The sequence below is a fragment of the Morone saxatilis genome, unplaced genomic scaffold, assembly GCF_004916995.1.
Source record: "Morone saxatilis isolate NCDOM2014 unplaced genomic scaffold, NCSU_SB_2.0 Contig4, whole genome shotgun sequence".
In the NCBI taxonomy this organism is placed as follows: domain Eukaryota; kingdom Metazoa; phylum Chordata; class Actinopteri; family Moronidae; genus Morone; species Morone saxatilis.
Genome location: NW_023339984.1, coordinates 4,031,571 through 4,055,169, shown reverse-complemented (window position 1 = coordinate 4,055,169; position 23,599 = coordinate 4,031,571). Strand labels below are relative to the sequence as shown.

The 23,599-nt window shown below is 42.2% G+C and overlaps 4 protein-coding genes across 12 annotated transcripts in view; 1 reads left to right on the top strand and 3 right to left on the bottom strand.

Moving 5' to 3' along the window:
- Positions 1 to 2,327: 2,327 nt before the first annotated feature.
- Positions 2,328 to 5,519, bottom strand: rbm4.3 (RNA binding motif protein 4.3). The gene is made up of 5 exons (XM_035675329.1): positions 5,467 to 5,519; positions 5,134 to 5,288; positions 4,161 to 4,577; positions 3,395 to 4,047; positions 2,328 to 3,048 (listed from the first exon to the last, which is right to left on the bottom strand). Exons 3-4 carry the CDS (start codon positions 4,567 to 4,569, stop codon positions 3,416 to 3,418), a joined length of 1,041 nt encoding a protein of 346 aa, XP_035531222.1. The 5' UTR covers positions 4,570 to 4,577; positions 5,134 to 5,288; positions 5,467 to 5,519; the 3' UTR covers positions 2,328 to 3,048; positions 3,395 to 3,415.
- A 265-nt stretch (positions 5,520 to 5,784) lies between these two features.
- On the top strand, positions 5,785 to 7,273 carry tifa (TRAF interacting protein with forkhead associated domain). 2 transcript variants are annotated; one of them, XM_035675426.1, is made up of 2 exons: positions 5,785 to 6,213; positions 6,302 to 7,273. In XM_035675426.1, the coding sequence occupies exon 2, from the start codon at positions 6,378 to 6,380 to the stop codon at positions 6,963 to 6,965; it is 588 nt and encodes a 195-aa protein (XP_035531319.1). In that variant the 5' UTR covers positions 5,785 to 6,213; positions 6,302 to 6,377; the 3' UTR covers positions 6,966 to 7,273. The 2 variants fall into 2 exon arrangements, with proteins under 2 accessions (XP_035531319.1, XP_035531318.1); XM_035675425.1 differs by having other exon boundaries at positions 5,789 to 6,213; positions 6,327 to 7,273.
- A 1,944-nt stretch (positions 7,274 to 9,217) lies between these two features.
- On the bottom strand, positions 9,218 to 14,121 carry LOC118338293 (RNA-binding protein 4-like). Of its 7 annotated transcripts, XM_035675584.1 has the most exons (6): positions 14,031 to 14,121; positions 13,108 to 13,536; positions 12,352 to 12,991; positions 10,400 to 10,477; positions 9,794 to 9,896; positions 9,218 to 9,712 (listed from the first exon to the last, which is right to left on the bottom strand). In XM_035675584.1, the coding sequence occupies exons 2-3, from the start codon at positions 13,514 to 13,516 to the stop codon at positions 12,378 to 12,380; spliced, it is 1,023 nt and encodes a 340-aa protein (XP_035531477.1). In that variant the 5' UTR covers positions 13,517 to 13,536; positions 14,031 to 14,121; the 3' UTR covers positions 9,218 to 9,712; positions 9,794 to 9,896; positions 10,400 to 10,477; positions 12,352 to 12,377. The 7 variants fall into 7 exon arrangements, with proteins under 7 accessions (XP_035531477.1, XP_035531476.1, XP_035531475.1 ...); XM_035675583.1 differs by having other exon boundaries at positions 10,400 to 12,991; XM_035675582.1 differs by having other exon boundaries at positions 9,794 to 10,477.
- Positions 14,122 to 19,011: 4,890 nt separating this feature from the next.
- The window catches only part of fxr2 (fragile X mental retardation, autosomal homolog 2), a 13,672-nt gene continuing 9,084 nt past the window's right edge, over positions 19,012 to 23,599 (bottom strand). For both annotated transcript variants that reach the window (XM_035675578.1, XM_035675577.1), the window contains exons 11-17: positions 23,300 to 23,386; positions 21,506 to 21,725; positions 21,176 to 21,355; positions 20,506 to 20,700; positions 20,206 to 20,313; positions 19,847 to 19,935; positions 19,012 to 19,753 (exon numbers count right to left, since the gene is read on the bottom strand). In XM_035675578.1, coding sequence (XP_035531471.1) covers positions 19,643 to 19,753; positions 19,847 to 19,935; positions 20,206 to 20,313; positions 20,506 to 20,700; positions 21,176 to 21,355; positions 21,506 to 21,725; positions 23,300 to 23,386 — 990 coding nt within the window. In that variant the 3' untranslated portion in view covers positions 19,012 to 19,642. The remainder of the gene's footprint in view (positions 19,754 to 19,846; positions 19,936 to 20,205; positions 20,314 to 20,505; positions 20,701 to 21,175; positions 21,356 to 21,505; positions 21,726 to 23,299; positions 23,387 to 23,599) is intronic.

Genomic DNA, 23,599 nt, shown 5'->3' with positions numbered 1-23,599 from the left:
TTATTTACTCAATCAGTTACACTGTGGTAAATTAAGTGCATTGCATGTCTTTGTATCATCATCTGTGTTTAGAAACATGCCATGTCAATGAAACATAAGATAAATTACTTTGGAGAACTTTATTCCCAACCTCCTGTCCTGACCCCCACTAGGGTTTACTAAAGCTTCATTGGAAATCATGAGGCCTTCTTAATTATAAGGTTGTAAGAAAACTCTCTTTTAAAATATATAGTTGGCCGATATCATGCATTTCATCCATTTCTGTGAAGAAAAACTAAGTGAAATTAGAATTAGTGGCATTTAAATGTCACTCACTTGTCTTTCAGTTTATTTTACAGAAACTATGACCACCAAAGTATAACTCATTCAGATTTGCCCATGGTAAAAAAAGCACGACTCCCAACTATTGAAGCAGTCTTAAAGTTCTTACCATAATGTGTCTGTCCCTCGATTACTTATATTCCAATTTTTATTATAAGGGATGAAAAGAATCAAGAGTTTCATTAAAGTTAGAGTTGTGTAAAGTACTTAATCAGAATTTTTGTTTATGTATCTTATCTCAAATTAGTGAAAAACTAGTAAAAATTCTAAATAGTAAAATTTCTAGTAAAACTGTTTAATCAAGAATGTTTTTAACATACAAAACTGAGTTAGTGTTACTTAAAAATTTCGATGTAATCAGTTTCAACAATTGTTTTGAGTTAAATTAACTTTTAGTTTTGTATTGACTTTTTTACAGTCAATATTTAAAAGATAATTTAATATTTTAAAATGTATTCACATTGTACGCAAGTACAAATCTATAATTCTATAAGAGGCAATGCATTCCTTCAGACAAAACAAATGAATCAATCAAACCATATTGTTGTATTGTTTTTTCGGACATTTGCAGGATTTTAAGTAAATATTTCCAAAACATACAACTTTTAAATCAAGTGTGGGTTCATTATAAAAATGGCTGGTGTCAGACCTCAATATTGCAATAGCAACTAAAATTCCGTGGTTGAGGGATTCTGTGTACAATGACAAGCTGAACCTTGAACACTGTAGTAGCCTAAGGAAAAAAAAGAACTAACTGCAGATGGTTAGTGTCAGTGGCCGCTTTAGAACTGGGGAAAAACTGATCCAGTGCCATCCACCCTTCAGGTCAACTGTAAGCCTGCTTTCAAGTTAATTATTATACTGAATTATCATTGCAACTTCCTATTTCTATTGTGTGAATAACGGATGAAGCTGGAAATTCACATGCAATATTCGGAATTGTACTATTATTTAGAAGAGTCACACTGGTCCTCCAGTAAAAACACTTCCCTTTCCTATAATTGTATAATACGCAATGCATTAAATCGGTTACAGTTTCAATGGCAGGATATTAGTTAACAGGGAGTCCATGTTATTGTTTTAAATATTTTATTTATGCAGGTCAGACTCACAAAACGGCAATACAATTCAAATTGTAAATTTGTCCATCAAAAGTGTGTAAAATCAGTTACTATAGCAATTTCATTGTATTGTCAATTGATTCATGTTTTAAAAAAATGTCAGCAAGACCAAGTGTAGAATTGACCCACGCTTTCTGTAAGTCCATTCAGTCAAAATCTCAACTATTGTCCAGCTTACCCAAACCAAGCTATTCTGAGGGATTCTTAAATTTCAATAAACATTTTTCCCAGAAGCCAACCAATGGTCTCTGAATCCTTTCGGATTTGAACACCACAGCCAATGTTTCAAATTGCTGGTATTGCCTATATACACACTTTCTGTAACTTGGCTTTATTTCCCAGCAGACACTGGTGATTATGGGTCGCAGATTTACAGCTGAATGGGTAGTTGTTGTTGTGTGTACAGGCAATGAGTGAAAAGCACTTAACTAACCAACATGGCAAGTTACGTAAATGATCAAAGTTCTCACTAACCTGTGTAGTAAATAACTAGTAATATTCACCTATAAAAGTTGCATGTGAGCATGTGCTGTCTGCTCTACTTCAGTAGTCCTGAGAGCCCTTGACTTACCTGTTGACTCTGAAGGTCTCCCGCAGCCTCTGACGTCATCTCCCCCCAGATTCAAGGTAAACTAGTCTTAGCTGTGAAATCTCACCTGGTTACGTTTGGCTGGAGTGTGTTAGGCCCTTCTTCACTTAAACTCTGACGTGAGCAAGTTTCAGTTGTCAGTGAAGGGGACAAGCTACAAGGTACGCTGATGCATGATAAAAGCTGTAGCATTTCAGACAAGACCAGAGAGGAGACATTTCTTTAATCAGCGTGACGGTTTTAACAAGTTTGTTTAGCGTGATTTCATTAATAAAGAGGATCATTAAATATAGGAGCTGATTTTTTTTTTTTTCGAGAGAGACCCTAGCAGAGTATGCGAATCAATTCAAGCGGTTACACTGATGAGGTGCTTTAGCGCTGGGCATGATTTTGAGCACATCTGTGAACAGTACTGCACAAATCCGTTTATTAAAAACAAGTTCGACAATGGAAAGGTACATGTGAACGCCTTGCGGTAACTGTTCTATTAACAGTTACTTTCTACATTTGTCAAACCCCTACGTCTTAGCAGTTTTAAGTTTTCACAGCAACGCCACATGAAGGTTTGGTTTTTTTTTTTCGATGGATAACATGATGGAATCAACGTGCAGATTAGATTTAATACCAAACAATCAGTTCAGTTAAATCTACAGTCACAAGTATCGCCTAGAAAACTGCTGCTGAAATTCTTCAGCTCTCTAAGGTCACACACAACATCAGAACACTAGTTATTCAAAACGTAAAAGTACAAATTAAAAGAAAAGAAAACGCCTAACTCAGACGTCAAGCATTTAAAAATACTACAGCACAATAACAAACTAAAACAATCAGGGCAAAAAAAATGCGAGTGTAAAACCTGTCCCAAAATAATAAAAACATAAACAGACGTGGACGTCGGCAATTCAGTTCCTCCTGTGAGCGTCGCAGGCGAACGTAACGCGCTCAGCCACAGACAGGAAGAGGATAGTGTCACGTGCATCAGGAGGCGGCGAGCGGCGACGCAGTCGGACGACAATCCTGAAAAAAGAGCAAATGACACACATGAACTGTCTGCAACTGTGGATACAAAGCACGTTGTTCCATCTTATCTACATGGTTTTTTTTTTTCGAGTTGTGCATCTCGAGTCCCGTTCAACAGTCGTCCTTTGTCGGATTGTGCCACACATTTAAAACTGATAGCAACTGAAAACTCAAGTTAGTGCACAGACGTGCTTTACCAACGAATTTTACACCTTGTTGAACAGCACTTCGTACGCATGCTTTTCCCACACAAGCTGTAGAACAAGCTGCCTCTGCCTTTACAGGGACGAATGGCAATTTTAGAAAAGACATGAACACCAGTCTACCTGAGACCTATTCTCACCTTCACATGCCAGGGCCTTGCTTAATAAGCGTAGCGTGCAGGCGGTGGCGGAGGCAGACGTTCTGCGTAGGGGTCCCTTGCGCGTGGAACTCCGTATGCAGGGACCCGGGAAACCGGAGAGAGTCGGGAGCGCTCGTAGGAGTAGCCATTACTGGCGGGGGGCATTGGCGCGCTAGGTGCTCTCCTGAGGGGGCTGCGATCTCGGCTGTAGTACGGGGACGGAGGAGGTGGGAGGGGGCGACGCTCATACGGGTCGAGCGACGAGGGCATAAGGCGGTCTCGGACGACGGCTGAGGGGGGAGGGGGAGGAGGAGGGGCGCCAGCACGTTGGTCCTCGTAGGAGGCGATGCCATACGGACGGGCTCTGTACTTCTCATAGTAATCTACCACGCCATACCTGTCCCTCTCACCCTCATAGGGACGGTCAGGATAAACAGCTCGTCTAGGGGGCGGGGGTGGCAGAGGAGGGGCAGGGTAACCTGGGGGAATATGGCTGAGGCGGCCTCGCAGGTAGCTGGGTGGGGGAGGCTCGTGCCTCTCTCCTGGATAGCGCGGAGGCCAATAGCCACCCCTGTCTGGGGGAGGAGGGGGGTAGTCGTCCCGTTCGTCATGTCTTGGGCGGCTCTTAGAAATCTGGACATGGATGCGTTTGCCTACATACAAAAAAATATGGATAGAGAAAATACAAATGAAATAATTGGGTTCCAAATGAGACACAAAGTCTCAACTACATCTCTACTCGTTTTACATAATGGCCTTTACCTACCTTGAAATTCACTGTTGTCCAGACCCTGGATGGCATCCATGGCCTCGTCCGAGTTGGACATGTGTACAAAGGCAAAATTCTTAACAACAGCGCACTCTGTGACTGTGCCGTACTCTTCAAAAAGAGCACGGAGCTCGTCATCAGCTCCCTTTTCAACATTGGCTACATGCAGTTTGACTGAACCCTGGTTCTTCCCATGGCTGGCCTCCACGTTGATTGGTGTGCCGTGAAGCTTGTGTAGGTGCAGGTTCTTGATGGCTTTGGTGGCGGCCTTACGGTCATCCATGTGAACGAAGGCGTAGTTCTTGATGATGGCACACTCTGTGACTGTGCCATACTGTGTAAAAAGTGCCTTGATTTCATCCTGGTCCGCCTCCCGGGGCAGGTTCCCCACAAATATCTTCACCATTTCTTTCTCTGTTTTAGAGCAAAAAATAAATAAAATTTAAATTAATATTAATTAAAACAAAATATTTAATAAAATGTTAAACCATATAACGCACACACACACATATATAATGTTAAACTACGACGTTAAGTATGCCTACGTATTTATTCTGTATGCTGCAGTCCGAGCTGTTAAACGGGCCTGTTCACTGCAAAATGGCTGACGCCAGTTTAACTATCACTAAAGTCAACTAATGCTATAATGCCATAATCGTCATTTTTCATACATTACCAAACATATTTTAACAATTAATCGTTTCTCTTAGACGTGTTGCTATAAAGCTATCGTGTTAATTACCAGCTTCCTAAGGTTACATATTCTAGGCCTTGGTTTAGCACATCTGCTAGGCTAGCGCTAACCGATAGCTCCGCTACTACACAAAGCACCTGGTGTTCATGTCCACATTACCAGAAAGAAAGAGCGGCGAGCCGGCACACGCAAACTCGCAGGTTAGTAGATCTTTCGCACATTTAAAATGCCGCGAACTGTAAATATAAAGACACCGGAGTGTGCCTTTTAGGTTACCTTTTTACCGGGCGGCCTCGACGACGGACTCAAACCGATTCAAACCCTTTTCGAGAGCTTTCCTAGCCTACTTCCGCTTGGTTTTTGTCCGTCTTTACCCCTTCTTCTTCTTCTTCTTTTACGTCTGCGTCGCCGTATCACAAGCACACCGCCACCTACAGTCCAGGAAGGTGTAGTAACATCAGCAAACCTTTAGCTTTTTATACAAATTTTGATTATTATTATATTAAATATGTTCTACCATGTCCTGACGTTAACTACAGGTCAGTATATCGGGTATTATTCTCCTCAATTCTTAAAAATGAGGCCCCTCGGCAGGTCATTTTATCTTACCGCTGTTTGGAAACAATGTTGGTCCAATGTGAAAGTACGTGACTCCCTTTCTGTTTCAGGTTGCGTCATCTGGGACTTTTAGTGCTGTAATGCTGCGTTCAGGTGCCCATCTTAAAATTGTATGTTAGAAAACAGCAATCCATTCATGAAATATTTGATCAGAAAAGTAAAAAAACAAAAACAAATTGTAACAAAGAAGCCAAGGTGGCATCTTCATGTTGCTTTTATTGTCTGACTGACAGTCTGTAACACAAACATATTCAGTTTAGTAGGATATAAAACACACAAAAAAGTGGCAAATCATCATATATGATAATAATTTGTAATCGAAATGGTTGTTGTTTAATTCTTTGTTAATAAAGTAACCAATTCATTGTTTAAGCACTTCAGTAGAATCAATGACCTGGTGTGGAAAAAATGGTTTCAAATGATTTATTGGTCAAAAATAATTGTATATACTGTGGTCCGCTTGGTGGCAAATCACTGTGCTTGACTGACTAATTCAAATTAAATAAAAATGCAGACTTTTGCTTTCTGTTCACCACAGCTTAACCACTGACTGCTGTTGTTTTTCCGAATTTCCACTTGAAAGCAGCATTGTTGCCACAGGGTCTTGTGGGAGTGACTAACTGAAGTCTTTCACTCAGCACAAACACAGTTAGTTAGTTCCTTCTGAAGGCTTAGTGTAGCTGATCCTGCACCTCTGTGGACTATCTGAACCTTCAAGTTAAAAACTCGAGCATACAGGTAAGGCACACTCACCTAACAACAGGAATTCATCTGTTACTTAAGGTTGTGACTGGTAAAACAACAACTTTCATTGGTTTCCTCATAGGTTTGTTTGCATTCTGTCCCAACAGCCTTTCATCCCTGAAGGTCAGTAAGTCAATTCACCCTCTACCAGCTTCATCATGAATGTGTCCCAGACATTGGAGACAGAGGAGGATCTCCTAACTTGTCTCCACATCAAGCTTTACCACCCTCAGCAGAGTTGTAAGGGCCTTTACGGGCTGCTTCCTCTGGAGAAAAGGAGCAGGTTCTCAGCAGATGACCCTCTCAGGCTGGGACGTGACGCCCAGGCATGCACCTTCGCCCTGGCCGACGTCCGGGTGTCCCGGAAACAGCTGGCCCTTCACGCCTACCGCACGCCCCAGAGCCCGGACATGCTTTTCACCATCCAGAACTTGAGCCAGAGGGGACGGCTGTCAGTGAACAGCTCGGCCCTGGGCTACCTGGAAAGGATGGACCTCCCGGACAAGGCCCTGATCCGGTTCGGAGAGTATGAGATGCTGATCATCCGTGAGTCTGGTGAGGCCAAGGGGAGCTTTGAGGTGGAGTTTGAGGTGCTGGCAGTGTCTCCGTCCAGAGAGACATGCATGTGTGTGCCCAGTATGACACCCGTCATGGACACAGGCTCTGGTGCGATGAGAAGTTTACCAGCTGAACTCAGAGACCTCGGCCCTCTGGAGACTGATGAGACTCTCATGTGTCAGTCATGATGAACTATGACTGCTCAGTGAGATACTTTTTTTTACTTTCTTACCTCTGACTTGTATTTGAAGGCAACACAAAGTACTGTGTAGTTGTTACATTAGATTTTAAGCTTTTGTTTAGATAAGATCCCTCTTTGTAATGTGAAATCATAGTATTACTCTTTTTTTCTACGTATACGTATTATGTATCTATAACTCTGTGTCTACACATGAAAAAGCTGTGATTTTAATATAAGAACACCTGGTTTTAGTGTGTTCTAAATACTAGCTATTTCTTTCTATATATTCAACCTGACCGCATTAAATACTCTTTTTGTAACATGTTTTTTGTGAATGCTGTTGTTGTTAAATAGTTTCTCAGCCATAGTATCATCATCATAGTATCTAACATTCTAACATTTTTCCAGATTTACTTGAGATAAAGTAAATATTCTTACCCTGCATGCTTGAGCTCAGATTACAGTGATAAGGCGAGGGAGACAAAACAAAAAAACAGGAACAAAAGGCACACATCTCTCTTCTTGGTATCACATTCTTGGAAACTGATGCAATTTCACAGCACAGTTTCACTTAGTGGTGCTTCAACATGTATCCAAGTATTCTTTTACTTACAGGAAGTAAAAAAATCAGTTCAATAATATAAAATTATGCCGCTCCAAGTGAAAGCTCTGCATTCAACATTTCCCCCACAAACGATCAGCAAAATACAGTGAAAACTATCAAAAGTAGAGGTGCTTGTTATGCATTTGCCTAGTGTTATATTATTATGTAATCTACAGCTTGAGGAAAATATAGCTGTCAAGTAAATTAAGTATTTCCCTCAGAAATGTAGTGGTATTAAGTATTAAGTAGAATATAAAGGCAATACCAGAGTACAAGTACCTTTCAATTGTAATAAAGTAAAGTAGTCAAGTAAATGTGCTTAGTTCTCTGCTCAGCATAGCATGATAGGACAAAAAACATACAGATGCAACAGTGAGACAGTGCATCATCGTGAAACTGGATTTGGGTAATAACGGAATGTGGTGCTTAGCTGGCCCTAAAGCTATAACCAACATGAGTCAAAGGTAGAGACAAACTGTTCCGATATCCTGTCTGGGTCTGGTCCAGAAACTGCTATTTTATAATAGTCTTAGAACAAAGTCCAGTCTGGCTGGAGAATCACAATCTTACTATATTGAGTGTATGTGTGTGTAAGTGTAATATGAGAACGCAGTGACATTGTGGTAAACAACAGCTGACTACAGGAATGATGAGTACTAGGGTCATAAAGGTTTGGAATGTGAATCCTATAAAACAACTTCTGGTCAACATAATGAAACTCTAACCACCGCCCGTGATTTCTCGACACTCAGAGTTGAGGAGGAAACTTTATTTCAACTGATATGACTTCCGTCATATAAAACCAAATCCAAAAAGGGGGAAGAGAGACTTACACTCCTCACTCCAAATAACACAACTATACTATTGATACATCCATGGCTTATCCCAGTCTGCCCAGTGCATGCTGGGATAAGATGTGGTCGCTGTAATCCCTAAGTAAATACAGAAAGCACATTTTCAAAAGATATATTTAGTTTGTTTTCTCACTTATCAAGAGACACAGCATCCCGCTAGTCATAGCTGAATAAGCACATCTGCAATTTTATCAGGAAAAAGGACATTGTTAATCTTATGATAAATCAAGTGACACTGACTGAAAGTGATAAAAATAGTGAATTATTGCCATGTGATGAATTTAAGAGTCTTTAGTCCCACAGCCACACCCTGCACATTGAGGGGAATCTGTTTGCTGCCCACATACGTATTTCAAAATCAGAATCTTTTACACTTTAACCAGAGAGAGCTTGTGTCATATTAGGACAGGGTTCAGCAACCTTTACTAACAAAAGAGCCATTTTTGGCCAGAAATAAAGAAAAACCTGTCTGGAACACAAAACAGATTTAGGCCTTATAATACTCATTTCTTGCCACAGATCAATTAATTACTATACATTCTTACAGTTGGAGAATGTAAGAATAACTTGATACGACAAAGATAAATAAAAATGTTACTTCTCTTTATTTATTTATTTAGTCAAAGTCACTGCATCATTCTAGTCACAATAAGCCAGCTGGGAATAACAGCAAAGACTCCAGCTATGGAATATGTACTTGGAAACCCTTTGCCTCAGCCCCTAACAGACTTTAAGAGTAATTTATAATTCTTAATGTTTTTAAAAAGGCAAATCTGTTTGAATAAGACGGATGTCAATCCATTCAGACATTGAGGAAAAGGTCTTTATTGACGTTAGTTTATCGTTTAAACTTGTCATACTGGAAAGACAGTGTAAAAAGTACACATCCATATTAAAAAAAGAAAATTTATAAAATTGTTTATTGACAATAAAGTAGTGCAAATATTGTATGCAAATGCCTATATACATTAGCCTACAGTATATCTGTATAAAATAGGTGTAGGTTCTTCAATAGTACTTTATAGGCATGGATATAAAAATAATAGCAAAACAGAATGTTTAACAGTGGTATAAAAGCTCATGTAATGGTTTCAAGAACACATTTCAGGACATATGGACTGTATCAAAATCCAGCCACAACTGTTATACTATATGGTTTAATCCATATCTCCTCTTTTGGAGTCATCAGCTGGAGAGAACAACAATGCAACCACGCAGGTTTTCCAAGGATTGGATCTTTCCCTCCAGCTCACCAAACAATGGAGCCAACTTTCACTGAAGGACCACATGCTCTTCCTGTAAAAACAACAGACTTTATTCAAAGCTCACAAAAAATAGATGTCTTATGGACTTCACAGTGAACTCATACTGCTTTACCTTTTAACACTGGACCGCCTGATTCCATCTTATAACACTCAGAGACGACAAACTCCTGGGAACTCACTCGAGACCCGTTACTGTTGTCGGAGTGGAGACGAGCCTGTAGACAAAGAGACGGTCAGCGGTCAATGATGAAGCAAACATTTTCAGAATTTCTCCGTTAACTCATACCTATGTTGCATTACCACATTTTATAATATAACCCAATTAAAAATAAGCACCAACTAGATTCCCACAACTATAATTTACTGAACGAATTCACACCTTTTTCCCTTTCTCAGATGCTTGAGAGCAAATGTATTATTTGACCCCAGTGAATCTAATATAATGGATGCTACTGTTCCACATTTACCAACTAATTAAAAAAAAAGTACATCAACCTCAAGTATGTGCTTTACTAATTTAAAAAAAAAACATGGATAATGTATTAAAACGTAAAGAAGTGTCTTTCTTTTTTCCTCCAAGTATTGAAAAGCTTCCTTTAAAAATGTTCAAGGCTCCCAGACTGCTTTTTTTTTTTAACATAATGCAGTATGCATGCAACACCACAAGAGGGAGGCAGGAGACAGGTTATTGCATTGGTGAGAGTTGTACAATACATACCTCTTCTTCACAGGCTGCTGCACATCTTCCCAGAATGACTTACCATGAGCTGCCACCTCCTGCATAGAGTCTAACAACCTACAAAGAGCACAAATACTAAGAATACCAAGACTGCATGCAATTTGTGGTACACACTTATAAATGCTGACTTACAACAATAATGGAGAGTGCGACTAATATGTAGTGTGAAATGATGAATGCGAATGTAAGACTACAGAGCTATCGTCGCAAGACGACAGAAACATGGGCCACCGCAAAGCTCAGTTAATTACTGTTCTACTACTAGGAAAACCACTAACTGGCTCGACACAAGGTAGGCAATGGACGGCGGTCGTTGAGGAAAGATGCGGCTCCCCGTGCGCCAGGTGCAACACGCAGCAGCAGATGGACGCAGTGTAACATCGAGTGTGGCCACAGAAGAAGAACACAAGAAGCATACGTTATAGTGAAATTTGTTTGGCTATTATTTAAATCACTCCTGGGTTTGTGGACAGCTACTGATGTCATTAGTTGGATTAACTTTGAGGGTCTTCGAGGGGAAGTCGGACTCTGTTTACTTTTGCATACATGTAGTTTACACTGGCAGTGACTCAAGAAAACACAAATGAATTTATTCTACGTCAAGTCGCCATTATCAGGGAACTGACGCTCAGAAACTACTTTTTTTTCGCTTCAACACAAGATTTGAGTGGAAAGCAGGTTGGGTGTTGCTTCTCACATGTTTTGGTGCATTTTCACTTGAAATGAACAGTTGATAAGTTAGGCAGAGAGAAAACATCGCCTACCATGTGTCAAGCTGATAACTCTGAAGGGTGTGAAAATTAAACTGGAAGCGTGTCAAGACTTAAAAACGCCTGTCTATTACTACCAATATCAGGTCTGGTGAATAGTGTCTGTCCAGTCATTGGAGTAAAAGGCCTACCAAACGAGGAATAATTTCACAGTTAAAACGTCGTTTTTGGTTTCATTTGTTTATTAAAAAGCCTTCAAATGAAAAGCAACTTGTAAAGTAAATAAAATCATACATAACGGTGCTATAGATTCTATTTTCGCAAGAAAAAAGGTAACACAAAGTGTAAAAAGAAAACCACACTGGAACTTCTGATTTGTCATGCTAACATGTGTCGCAAATCTTAGAGATTTCTGTACAACCTGCCACACCAAGTATTATATTAAAGCACCTCTACACTGACAATTTTTTTTTTTTAAACTTAATTTGATGAGCACTGGATGTCATCAACCAACAATCTTAAGTCTGAACACAATAATTTTGTTTACAAAGACTACATATATTTTCATTTAAATGACTTCCCTTGTTATGAAATTATGTCACAGTTTCCCAGAGGCCATATCCATTTAGAAAGATTGAAGAGCAGAGTCAGTCTATTTGGCCATTAACAGTACTGTGTCACACTGAAAGAGACTAAGCAGCTATTCTGCAAAACATTTTTTAAGGATTTGAACAGTAAAACAAGCAGAGGAACAAAAAAGGCATGAACAGCTCAGAAGAATACGTGAACTGTAGACATGGTATCGTATGTTTTTAAGTACGGGGGCTGTCCGCAATACAGTATCTTCCAGTAAGTCTCAGGCGAACGCAACGCAATCCGCCATAGACGAGGGGAATGCATAGCGCCACGTGCATCAGCAGACAACGACGATCTTGTCATATTCTAAACCTGGAAAGAGAGCACACCACACATGTCAAGGAGCGCGTTTTACTCAGGATTCGCGCAAGGCTGATCTTTGATGTTAAAGCAGCAATATTTTAGGATTATATATTGATCTGTTGTCTGGACTAGATCTGCAGGAATTAAGAGCTCTGGCTGATGGAGATGGTTTAAAGCGCCGTTCAACTAAAATTCATCTCGGCACATATTTCTTGAATATTTTATCAATCATGCCTGCAATGTGATTTAGGATGGCGTGAAATATCCACTCTCTGTTCTCACCTTCCTTCTATTACACTCCTGTGTGCTTAATAGCCTGCATATCGAGGTGGTGGAGGCGGCAGCGGCGGCATCCTCTCTGAGAAGGAGTCCCTGGGGCGGGGGACGCCATACATCGGGGGCCTGGACACCGGGGACAGGCGGGACCGCTCGTAGGAGTACCCATTACCTGCTGATGGAGCAGGTGGAGGGGGGGCTCGTCTGAGGGGGCTTCGGTCCCTGACCATGTAGGGCGGAGGGGGAGGAGGAGGGGGGCGCTCGTACGGGTCAAGGGGCCCCATTCCGAGACGTTCTCTAACCAGTGCTGAGGGGGGAGGCGGAGGAGGGGGGATGGCGCCGGAGCGCCGGTCGTCGTAGCCTGCCGCGCTGAAAGGACGGGCTCTGAATTTCTCATAGTAATCGACCACCCCATAGCCGTCTCGCTCGCCATAACCACGGTCGGGATAAGCCGCTCGTCTCGGGGGAGGAGGAGGAGGGGGCGGAGGAGGGTAAGCAGGCATGCGGCCCCTGAAGGGAGGCTCGGGCCTCTCCATTGGGAAGCGAGGAGGATAAAAGCCTCCTCTGCCCGGCGGAGGTGGATAGTCCTCCTCCTCTGGTGCCCCCCTGGGTCTGCTTTTTGATACCTGAACATGTATGCGCTTTCCTGAGAGAGAGAAAAACATTGTCCCTCAAATCTAAAAGGCTGAAACACAAACAGTATGGACACCCCAACACCTTCCAATCCTTCCGTTCACACAGTGGAACACCGAACGTACTTACCTTGAAACTCTGAGTTGTCCAGGCCCTGTAGGGCGTCCATGGCCTCCTCCGAATTGAGCATGTGCACGAAGGCAAAGTTCTTGACAATGGAACACTCTGTGACCGTGCCGTACTCTTCAAACAGCTCACGGAGCTCCTTATCGAAGCCCCTTTCCACGTTGGCTATGTGGAGCTTCACGGGGCCCTGGTTCTTCCCCCTGCTGGGCTCCACGTTGATGGGTCTGCCATTCAGCTTGTAGAGGTGGAGCTCCCGGATGGCTTTGGTGGCCGACTTGCGGTCTTCCATATGGACAAAGGCATAGTTCTTATACTTGGCACACTCGGTCACTGTGCCATACTGGGTGAACAGAGCCTCCACTTCATCCTTGGTGGCGTGCTGGGACAGGTTCCCAATGAAAATCTTCACCATCGTTGCCCCAGTGTACTTCTCTAAAAGGAGGTAAAGACAGGATGAGTTCACACAGCACCCAGTGACAGAGAGTAACCAGTGACAGAGCAAATGGTGAATGCATAACGTCATTATCAGGAAATAGAAAGTCAGGCTGACGGCCACCGGAGCTCAACTGTCACCAAGCAGCACGGCTACTTCTCTACTTTAACTTTAGGTTGTGCCATTAGTCTGAAAACTACACGACTTCAATACAGCTGACTTTAAAAAAAAAAAAAGAGTCGACTAAGTTTCCGTGTTTGCACTTCCTGGTCAGTGAGCTGCTAGCCATGCTCGCTTTATTTGAATGGTTGTTGTTAGCAAGCTAACTTTAGCTACCAGGTGTTAGGGTTCGCCGTTTTGTCTCGTGACAGAGCCAAATAAAACTCATTTCATTACTTTAATATTGTGTGTGGTTATATCTTAAGACACGTGAACGCTCCACTGAGCACGAACACAAGAGAAACGAGTACAGAACACAGATGACAATACTCACAGCCTGCGATCGGCGCCACAGCGAAGTCGAAACTAAAGATAAGATGTAACGTTAGTGGATAGCCAGTTAGCGAAAGGCGCACAAGTAGGAATCTGATTGGTGGATAGGCGTGCTTCTCAAAAAATACGGACTGTGATTGGTTAAAGGTGTGAAGGAAAGTTTTACCCGGAACAGGGTTTTCTCAGCGTTGGTGTTGAGGTATGGCGACTGTAAGTGAGCTCCCACCTGTAGATAAACCTAAAGACTCCTCCGTGTACAGCATGTTGGGACAATAGAGTGGGAAACCGAGCTACAAACTGTAACCCTCTGAACGTACGGACGGTGCATTGACACATTCTGAATGTAGTTAAGTGTTTTATTAGTAGCTCTGGTGTGAGGGGATGAATGGCATGTTGTGAAACATAATGAGCTGTTCCATGTTTAATATGCAATATGTCATTTGCATTAACAGGGAGTAAAGAAAGGGAAACAGCAGTGAAAAGCTTTAGAACCCTCTTTAAGGGGCTATCCTTAATATGTATGTATAACCTGATAAGTGATATAATCCCCAGGAGGACGGATACACTGATTTTAAAATGGGTTCATTCATGGCTTCACATGTATATATAATAATATATATTATTATGTATATTATATTTACAACCCCTCTTCTTTTTATTTGTGCATTATGAAACACATTTATCTTTAGTCACCCAGGTTATTTCTCCCATAGAGCCCATAGACTCATGGTTGCTCATTGATGGTTTAACTTCAAAGCTGTTCATTGAACATTACTCACACAAGAAAGCCACCAAGAAGATGATGTTCATGCATATATAATGGAAATGTCTATTTGTCTTACCCAATATTACAAATAACTCAAAGTGCTTTATCCGTTCCTCAAACACTGCTTGCTGTATGGAGACTTGGGTGGCAGGATTCTGGGAGGAACAAGGGCCTCTGGGATTTGTGTTTCCTCCTGGAACCTCTCCGATGTATCCCAAAAAGCAAAAGTAAAAAAAGATATTTTCTAGCAGTTCATCCAGCAAGTCCAGTGGATGTGACTACAACAGTAAATGTCCAGTAGAGGGAGACACACGCTCACAGAAGGGAAGTCAGGAGGAGACAGGGTTAATGGGGTTTCCTTTACTGCAGCATCCTCCTAAATTATTTATCAACCAGCACACTAACATTTTTCAGTTTCAAATTAATCTCTAGCTCCCAGCTGTGGAGGAAGTATTCAGATCCTTTACTTGAGTAAAAGTACTAATACCACACAGCAAAAATACGTAAGTATTATCAGCAAACTGTACTTAAAGTATGAAAAGGCACTCATTGTGTAGTAAAATAAGTGTTTTATTATTATTACGATTATTATTGGATTCATATTACTGCTGCATGCAATGTGTATGTTGTATTAAGGTTGACTTCATTTTAGCTACTTATATACTGTTGGGTGGTTTAATCTACAGCAATGCATCACATATTAAATGAGATCATCATGTGTTAGTAGCATAGCCGTCCTGTGAGAACCATGTATCTCTGAAAGTCAACCTCTCTTAATACAGACAACCCTGTTTCAGCTTTGTGACAATGCATTTTCCAGCTCATCCAAGAGGGGGTTTAAACCATTTATTTAACTTAAGAAGTATGAGAATTTTCTCAACCCATAAAGGAGTATTAAACCTTCAAAATCACTACCTTTGGAGATAGATGTTTTTCACTGGATAGGAAGGGTGTGAAAAATTGTCATTTGAAAAGTAACTAAAGCTGTCGGACAAGTGTAGTGGAGTAAAAAGTACAATATGTGCCTCAGAGATATAGTGGAGGGGATGTATAAGGTTGTGTAAAATGGAAATACTCAAGTAAAATACAAGTACTTTGAGTTTGTACTTAAGCACAGTACTTGAGTACCTGCCTGCTCCCCAGTAACAGTTCTACACTGCGTAATCTGTTGATGTTCAGCAAGTGAGTGACCATGTGTCTCAACTTGAGCCCCAAGCTATAAAACTGTTAGTCTACGATGGAATCATATACAGTACCAGTCACCAGGCAACAGAAATTAAAACAACTTAAGACACTAAAGACTTAATTAAAAAAAAAAGTAGTCAACTATCTTGTCAGGCTTCTTGCAGACTGCATCAGATCTCCCAGTATTTTGCTACATTCACGTACCCGCCGCCCTCACAGGTTTTTATTACACGGACTGGCACCCTCACAGCAGGATGCTGCACCCACCGTGCTTCACGAGGATGCCGTCTTTCTGATGATGCGCTGGCAGCATTTAATACGATGGCCAGAAAGCACACGTGTGTTCTCGTCTGAGCCACGCAGCCCCGGAGCTCCAGAGCTCACAGTCCTCCTATGCCTGATTGGCATGTTACACTAACTTTTCACAGGTTTATTTAGAATGATCCTTTATTAGTTTTTGCCTGGAAAAGAGTTTTCTGTCAAAAAATAGAACTAGTTAAAAAAAGAACTGAAATGAAACAAAGTCCAAGGTGGAGCAAATACTGACAGATGCTGTACATGTGCCTGTGCTCAGGGTTAACATCATTTACAGGTTGATACATTCACTAAAGAGAGCAAGATGCACCATGTGTGACTCTGTGGGTCCAGAAACAGTGAAACAGCAAGCTGCTGAGTCAGCGTGTACCTTTTGATTCATACCAAAAGTAGAGTTACATTACAAAACAACAAGTCTTAACAGTAAATATAAAAGGAAATGAGTCTTTAACACCATAAAAGATTTTAGCAGAGGCCTATTCACAGCTAGAACGGTTACACAAGAGTAAAGCACCGCTAAATGCTAAAGATAACAGTAATAGCTGGACTTCACTGATGCATCTATGAACTCAAAATTAGGATTGCTTAAAATAGCTTGAGACAAATTTAACACTGGTGACGCAGTTGTTTTCCTAACCAAGTCATTTTGAATTGCTTCAGCAGTAGAACAGATACATTACAGAATATACAAGCTTCACTTTACACTTTCTCTGGCTGCTGTGTGAGTTTGGGCGGATATTCCACACAAAAAAAAGAACAAACTGTTCAGGAAAAGTGTATACCAAACAATGAAAAGTCCTTTATTGCCATCAGAACATGAGTGAGAAAACCAGAGACAAAATCTGACAGAGTGGAGTCGACTGTACAACCAGCATCCACACAGACGCACACAAACACGCGCACACACACACACACACAGCGGCCAGCAGTCTTTCAACAGGACGCGAGGGGCACAGATACATAAGGAAATACAGTACTCACACAATGAGGTATAAAGGTAAACACAAACATACCAGATAGGGCTTCGTCCTCCACTCGCACACATGCGACTGAACCAAGGTACAAATACTCAAGTGCTCGTTCATCCTTTAAAAACACAACATACAGGCGAGCAGAAATGTATAAGAGCAGCATCTGGGTCATCTCGATTCAACCACACTCCCATTCATCTGTCTCTCAAAACCTTTGGTCATGTGGACGCTTGCTTGTCATGCACAATGTTGCCCATGTAATTTAATACTTTTGTGAGACTCGGAAACTTGTGAGCGGAGGAACGGGGTCCCTTCCTGACTCGCATCCGCCGACAGAAACTGGGACAGTTCTGGGCAGATGAGCAGGGGAGGGGGGGGTGGGAAATGTTTTTTTTTTTTCCTTTTTCTTTTTTTAAAGTCACAAATAGTTTCTCTCTCTCCTCAAGGTAGAGTTTCTACGTTAGTTGGACATTCAATGTGTACATTAGCAGCAATTCTAGTGAATGAAACAATGGCTTTGTAAGTCAGATTAATAACACCCTTCCCTCATGCACAGGACAGGCACCACCTACTACTCGTTAACTAAATGCCATGCAAGTTAGAAAAATAGACTGAAAACCCACAAGACAGAGAAATCAAAGTTCGTCTCCAGAGAAGAGGTTGATTTCACTTCAATTTTTTATTTCATATTTTCTAAGATGTGGAAATAGCAACAAAAAAAACTTGAGAGCGGTAACCAAGACAACAGTCACAACATGAGCAGAGAGCCACTGAGGTTTTGAGTCCCTCTCTTACTCCATTTGCTAACCCAAACTGCCAGGTACAAGACAGACACTTGGTTTACAGTTTTCTGTTGCGGTCCTCTTACTTTGCGCCACGCGGGCGACCACGACGACTTACACGCGCCTGGTGTGTATGCCTGTTGTGTGTGTGCGTGTGTGTGTACCTGTAAGCGTGGGCCTGTGTGTCATGTGGCTCTCATGTCATTTGAAGCTGTCCCACTCCCCCACACAGTCCGCAGTTCTCCAGGCCCTCCCCACCCCTACTGCAGCACCCCCCATCCCAGAAAAGGTGGTCGCCTCGTGTGCATCCGGAGCTGCGCGCTGCAGTGGTTTATTCAAGACACTAGTGGGCTGGAAGCTAGCACCGCCGCCCCCTCCGACACAAAGGAAGAAAGAGGCACTGTATACGTCTCTTATAGTCTAAATCTATGGTTCAAGTCTGGTCTCAGCCTGTCCTTTTACAAGGCTGCCTGGGTGCACCCCTGGACCCTCCAAAGACCTAAAACAGGTTGAGGAAGGAGGGACACACACCTGACCCCCCCCCTCCTTCAGGCCTGCGATAAATATAGATGCCTCACCGTTGCGACCCGCCCAGGCTGCGTTGCGTTTTGTTACCTCACCCCCTCCCAGTTTAGTTTTTGTGGTTGCCAAATGTCTCAACTGTGCGCACACACAAAACACAACATACGCGTACACGCACGCACTTGACCCCGACGCTGTCCATTCTACTCGGAATTGAGGATCAAAGCGCCTTGAATTTCTTTGTTTGGCACCAGACTTTATTTTTTCTCCTCCCACGTTGGCCAGCCACCCCTCCTTTTCTGTTTCACTCATTTTACTCATCACTCCCTCACAGTCTGTTCTCTTCTTGGAACCAAAAAAATAAAAGAAACCTGGAAGAACCACCTCCACCATCTTTCTTCCTCAGGGAAACAAAAACAAAACTTAATGGAAAAACTCAAGTTTTTTTATTATTATTTTTTTTTTTTCAAATTCAAGGCACAATGTCTATCAATATTCCAATCTGTCTGTCTGTCTCCACTCCCAGGTACAGTGTGCGAACATCGCGTCACATAAGCTATTGGACTGTCTGCTCGTACTCCACTCCCTACAGCTTACATCTCTCTTGTCTGTACTTTAACACTGTTAAGAGAAGCGTCTGTTTTGGTTGAGAGAGCGACCGCCGAGTCCAAACCAGTGATAAACAATGAACAAAATTAACATAACAAAAAAGAAAGGACACAAATAAAGACAACCGTTTCAAAAAAAAAAAAAAAAAGTCTCGTCCTGTTTCTCGTATTTCAGTATTTTTAAAAATCAAGTCATATCCACCAGCTCTTTTTTGGCAAGCTAGTTGTTTTTTTAAATAAGCACTAAGTACTGATAGATAGGATAGCATACACCGTTAACGTGTGTTTTTAAGTAGATGCGTTTGTCGTTTTTTTGTACTTTTTCACTCTCATAGTATGAATTCAGGTATTTTGTCAGGTACTTTTCACTCATCAGTTTAAGGTTTAAGTTAATGCAAGCAGGGACAGAGTTTGCCATGGAGTCTTGCTCTAGACTTAGGTTCGCGAGGGGCAGGGCCGTCTCTTTACGAGACCCCGTTGACCAAGGTCAGGGTCTCGCTGGGCGAGGTCATGCCTTTGCTGGGAGAACGCTTAGAGGGCGTTCGCTCAGGCATCTGGGCACTGGTCCCGTTCTCCTGCGGGTACAAAAAGTGGGAAGAGGTGAGAAAGGTCCAACAAATGATCAATAAAATTAAGGCAGAGGTCAATGTGTGTGGTTCTGCCTGTACCTTGGGCTCGGGGCCAGCGTGGTTTTCCTTCTGGGGAAGGTTCTGTCTGCTCTGGGACTCAGCACGGGATATGTAGTCAGCAACAGTCACTGGAAACATTGAAATCTGTTAGCTAGAACAATTGCTGGGGGCTACATTGTACATATAGCGTAGATACAGATTCAAAACACCCTTTAGGAAGGCTATCTGCACGCCTGTGGCAATAAAAACTCAAACAATAATCACAAACAATAATCACAAACAATAATCACAAATACAATCATGGATAGCAGTTTAAAAGCAAATGATCAAAACTTATATTGATACAGGCCATTTGTCCGGAAGAGGAAAATGTTAACTAGTAAAACATGGTGACTCACCATTTTCACCTGGCTGTCTGTCACGGCTGGTGGAACCTCCCTCGGGGCGGTTGCCACGGTTACGACGGCGGCGACTTCGGTTGCGGCGCTGAGGTCGGGCCTCCTCATCTAACATAACAGTCAAATGAGAAAATATGGTTCAACATAAAAATATATGAAAATATAGTTCAGAATTTCTACTTTCACCGACAAACTGAGATTTACAACGTGTTGGTGGATTTCTACTTTGAGCCATGGCAGCAATTTATATTTTACAAATGATATGCAACAGCGATGAGAATACAGCTCTGAAATTCTCACCCAGTCCGTTCTCGCTGGGGCCGGCCTGGCCGTCCGACTCTGTAGCAGCGTCCATCACGCTGGGCTCCTGGTCATTGCGGCGGCGTCTGGAGCGTCTGCGGCGGTCTCCTCCCATGCCTTCGCTGATGTCTCCGTCAGCCAGCTCTCCTTCACCCTCCAGCAGGGAGTATGGGTTGCTGTCTGGGTCCCTCAGAACTGAATATTCCACAAAAAAATTAGCATCTCCTCCCATTTTTATTTATCTGCACTAGTTCTCCAACTAATCCTTACTCTTATATAAGCTCTCCTTACTTCATCATGTAGGAGGAACACACCTAAAACGCAAAAATCTGCATCTTGGACACCTGCATAGCAGTACCATACTCCAGGTTCTAGTTCTTATTATTGTAAGATCACATGAAATCTCCTTCCTCAGTGGACTACAGGTTGAAATTCAATTATCAGAATGCAAATTTCAGACACACAATTAACTTAAGCCCAATTTCTCTAACTTTCAATGGGCTGAGAGATTCTAAACCGATGATCTGAATACCATGACATGCCGTTACTGCAATAACTACTTGGAAAAGTTCTTAAAAATGTCAAAATGTTGACTCAAAATACAGCCAGTGATCTTAAAAGTGGGTATATGCCCATGTCTGTTGGTAACCTGAACACGGGCTTTAACTACCTGAGCTGATGGAGTTGGAGGGCTTGGACCCTGGCCCTCCACGGCCTCGTCCCGAGTTAGAACCTCGGCCCCTGCCGCCCCGCCGGGAACCTCTCTCATCGCTGCCTATGCCACGGGGCCGCTGGTCTCGCTCGTTTAGCTCCTCCGACTCAGAAGCATTGGACAGTTCAGAGTTTGTGCCTGGGTCAAGCAATAATGAATCAAGAAATAATGTAAAACATGTAATAAACACAAACATACAACTTTCTAAATGACAGAATTATCTTCTATTGTCTATATTACTCTTAAATGTGTCAAACTGAAATGATGTTTCAGCTCCTTCATTCTCACCATATCCAGAGTACTGACTGTTGGAGGCCCTGCGCCCTCTGCCGCGGCCCCCATAGGTGCGAGAGGTGTGGAGTGAGTTGTTGCTGTCATCTGTCAAGTAGCCTTTCTCCCGTTCAACACCAGGGCCCCCAGTTCGACTAGGAGGTGCGCGGTACCCAACCCCGATCTGACGGAGCTGCTCGTCAATCTGGAGACGCTCCATGCGCAGCTGCTCCACTTCCTACAGGACAGGGACGGGGAGACAGTAGGAGCTTCATAACTTGTTCCTAAGCACATGCTTCATTGAAATGTTTCTCCCCTGCACCTTATACTACTGTACACCCGTTATCAAACACAAATGGTTGGGAAATAAAAGTACAGGTGAACAAATCCAAAAAACTCCAAGAATGCTTGGAAAAAAAATGTACCTTGATTTTTTTTTTTGCTATAAACATCTAGGGTACATTGTATACATGGTAACAACGTGCCAAGTGTTGTAAGTGCTACCATCGTATGCAGATCATCTGACCAACAGCCATTATCAGGTTTAACTACAAACAAAACACGCATGCTACTATCCAAATCAGATGATCCTCATGTGTAGGGACAAAAAAAAAAAAAAAAAAGGACTACAATGACTTAATGCGATCAAATGGGGATAAAATGATTATAAGCACAGTTAAAAGAATTATTCTAATCTACAAAAACTTTCATTACAGACACATGTTGGTTCAGCCTATAAAATACCACACTCAGACTCCCGCTGCATTGTGCTGGGACCAAGCCATGGTCTTAAAACATCTGCTGTGGGTCTGGGCTGGTTTTCTGCTTGTTCTTAAGTCCATCTCTCTACCACTAAGTGGCAGTAATGCGTAAAGTTCAGTGCTCCAAGCACATAAGACCGTGGGCAAATTCAACCCCACAAAAACCCCTGAACATTCTGACAGAACACCCACTTCTGTTGAAACACTCACCAATTAGCCATCTGTCAGGAATTGGTAAGTTTTAAGTATCAGTTTGTACAGATCAAAGATCATAAGAATGACTAATAATGACCATAATTCTCGAGCCACGTTAAAAGCTATCCATTTATCATGTTTGCTGACACTTTAATGACTTAATAACATGTTTTTTAAAACTACTACTTTCTTTTGGGAATATCACAGTGTCTTCAGCTAAGCCACATATGCCACCTTCATAAATTTGGGGGGGGCATTGCCATCTAATGGGGGGGGGTTGCCATCTAATGGCAGCGGTGCAATGACAGCAGTTTCTATGGTGGTTGATTTGGAGGAGGGGGTCTCACTTGACAGTGTGACAGCTGCCTCCACCAACGACAGCTGAACCTCAAGGGAGGTGTGAAGGAAGTGAGGCAGGGAGGGGGGTTCTTTATTTTTGGAAGCTGAGGGTCCAGATAGCTGGTAATCTAAACTCCAGCGTACCCTTCACCCCCATCCCAGAGAGAGGAGCTATTTATAAAAGCACATGAGGTAAGGGCAAAATGAGGTGCTCTCAGCAGCTTTCCTCATGTGGTTCTGGGCAGGAGGGAGACAGGTGACCAATATGAAATGACCCTGCATATACGCCCACCCTTCCCAACAGCCCCCTGTGCCCTACCCCACATGTCACATAAAGGACCTGTACTTCTAAGAAACATATTTCCTCTAAGTGTCCAGATATTCGGAGTGCATTTATAGATTCTTATTCAAAGTAAAAACAGAAATGCTGTAAACACAGCTCTATTTTAGCTGAAGTTTTTTGAGTGACAGGAACAGAGAAAAGGCCATCGGTGAACATATTCGAGGACCAACTAACCTGGAGATAGGACACATGGTACTCCAACAGAGCCTGAGCATTGCTGATGTTCTCTTTAGTTCCCACAAACACGAAGGGAACCATGCCCTGATAAAACACAGAGAGGGGGAGATAAAGAGATGAGTGCACTTTTTAAGGAAAGACATAATCATGACTTAAGTACTGAGCCCCGTTGTTGGGCACATATCACTGACTTCAGCTCAGACCTTACACAAAAATAACATTTTGAGTGATGAATTACAGATTATTTCTGGAAAGATTGGTATGCTTAAAAAAAATAAAATAAAATAAAATGAAGCA

What these genes read in the sequence shown, in the direction of transcription:
- rbm4.3 (XM_035675329.1), bottom strand. Translation starts at nt 4,569, where the DNA reads ATGGTGAAGATATTTGTGGGGAACCTGCCCCGGGAGGCGGACCAGGAT. An exon ending in GGACAACAGTGAATTTCAAG is followed by an intron (nt 4,048 to 4,160) that starts GTAGGTAAAGGC and finishes TTTTGTATGTAG; the next exon opens with GCAAACGCATCCATGTCCAG.
- tifa (XM_035675426.1), top strand. Translation starts at nt 6,378, where the DNA reads ATGAATGTGTCCCAGACATTGGAGACAGAGGAGGATCTCCTAACTTGT.
- LOC118338293 (XM_035675583.1), bottom strand. Translation starts at nt 13,516, where the DNA reads ATGGTGAAGATTTTCATTGGGAACCTGTCCCAGCACGCCACCAAGGAT. An exon ending in GGACAACTCAGAGTTTCAAG is followed by an intron (nt 12,992 to 13,107) that starts GTAAGTACGTTC and finishes TCTCTCTCTCAG; the next exon opens with GAAAGCGCATACATGTTCAG.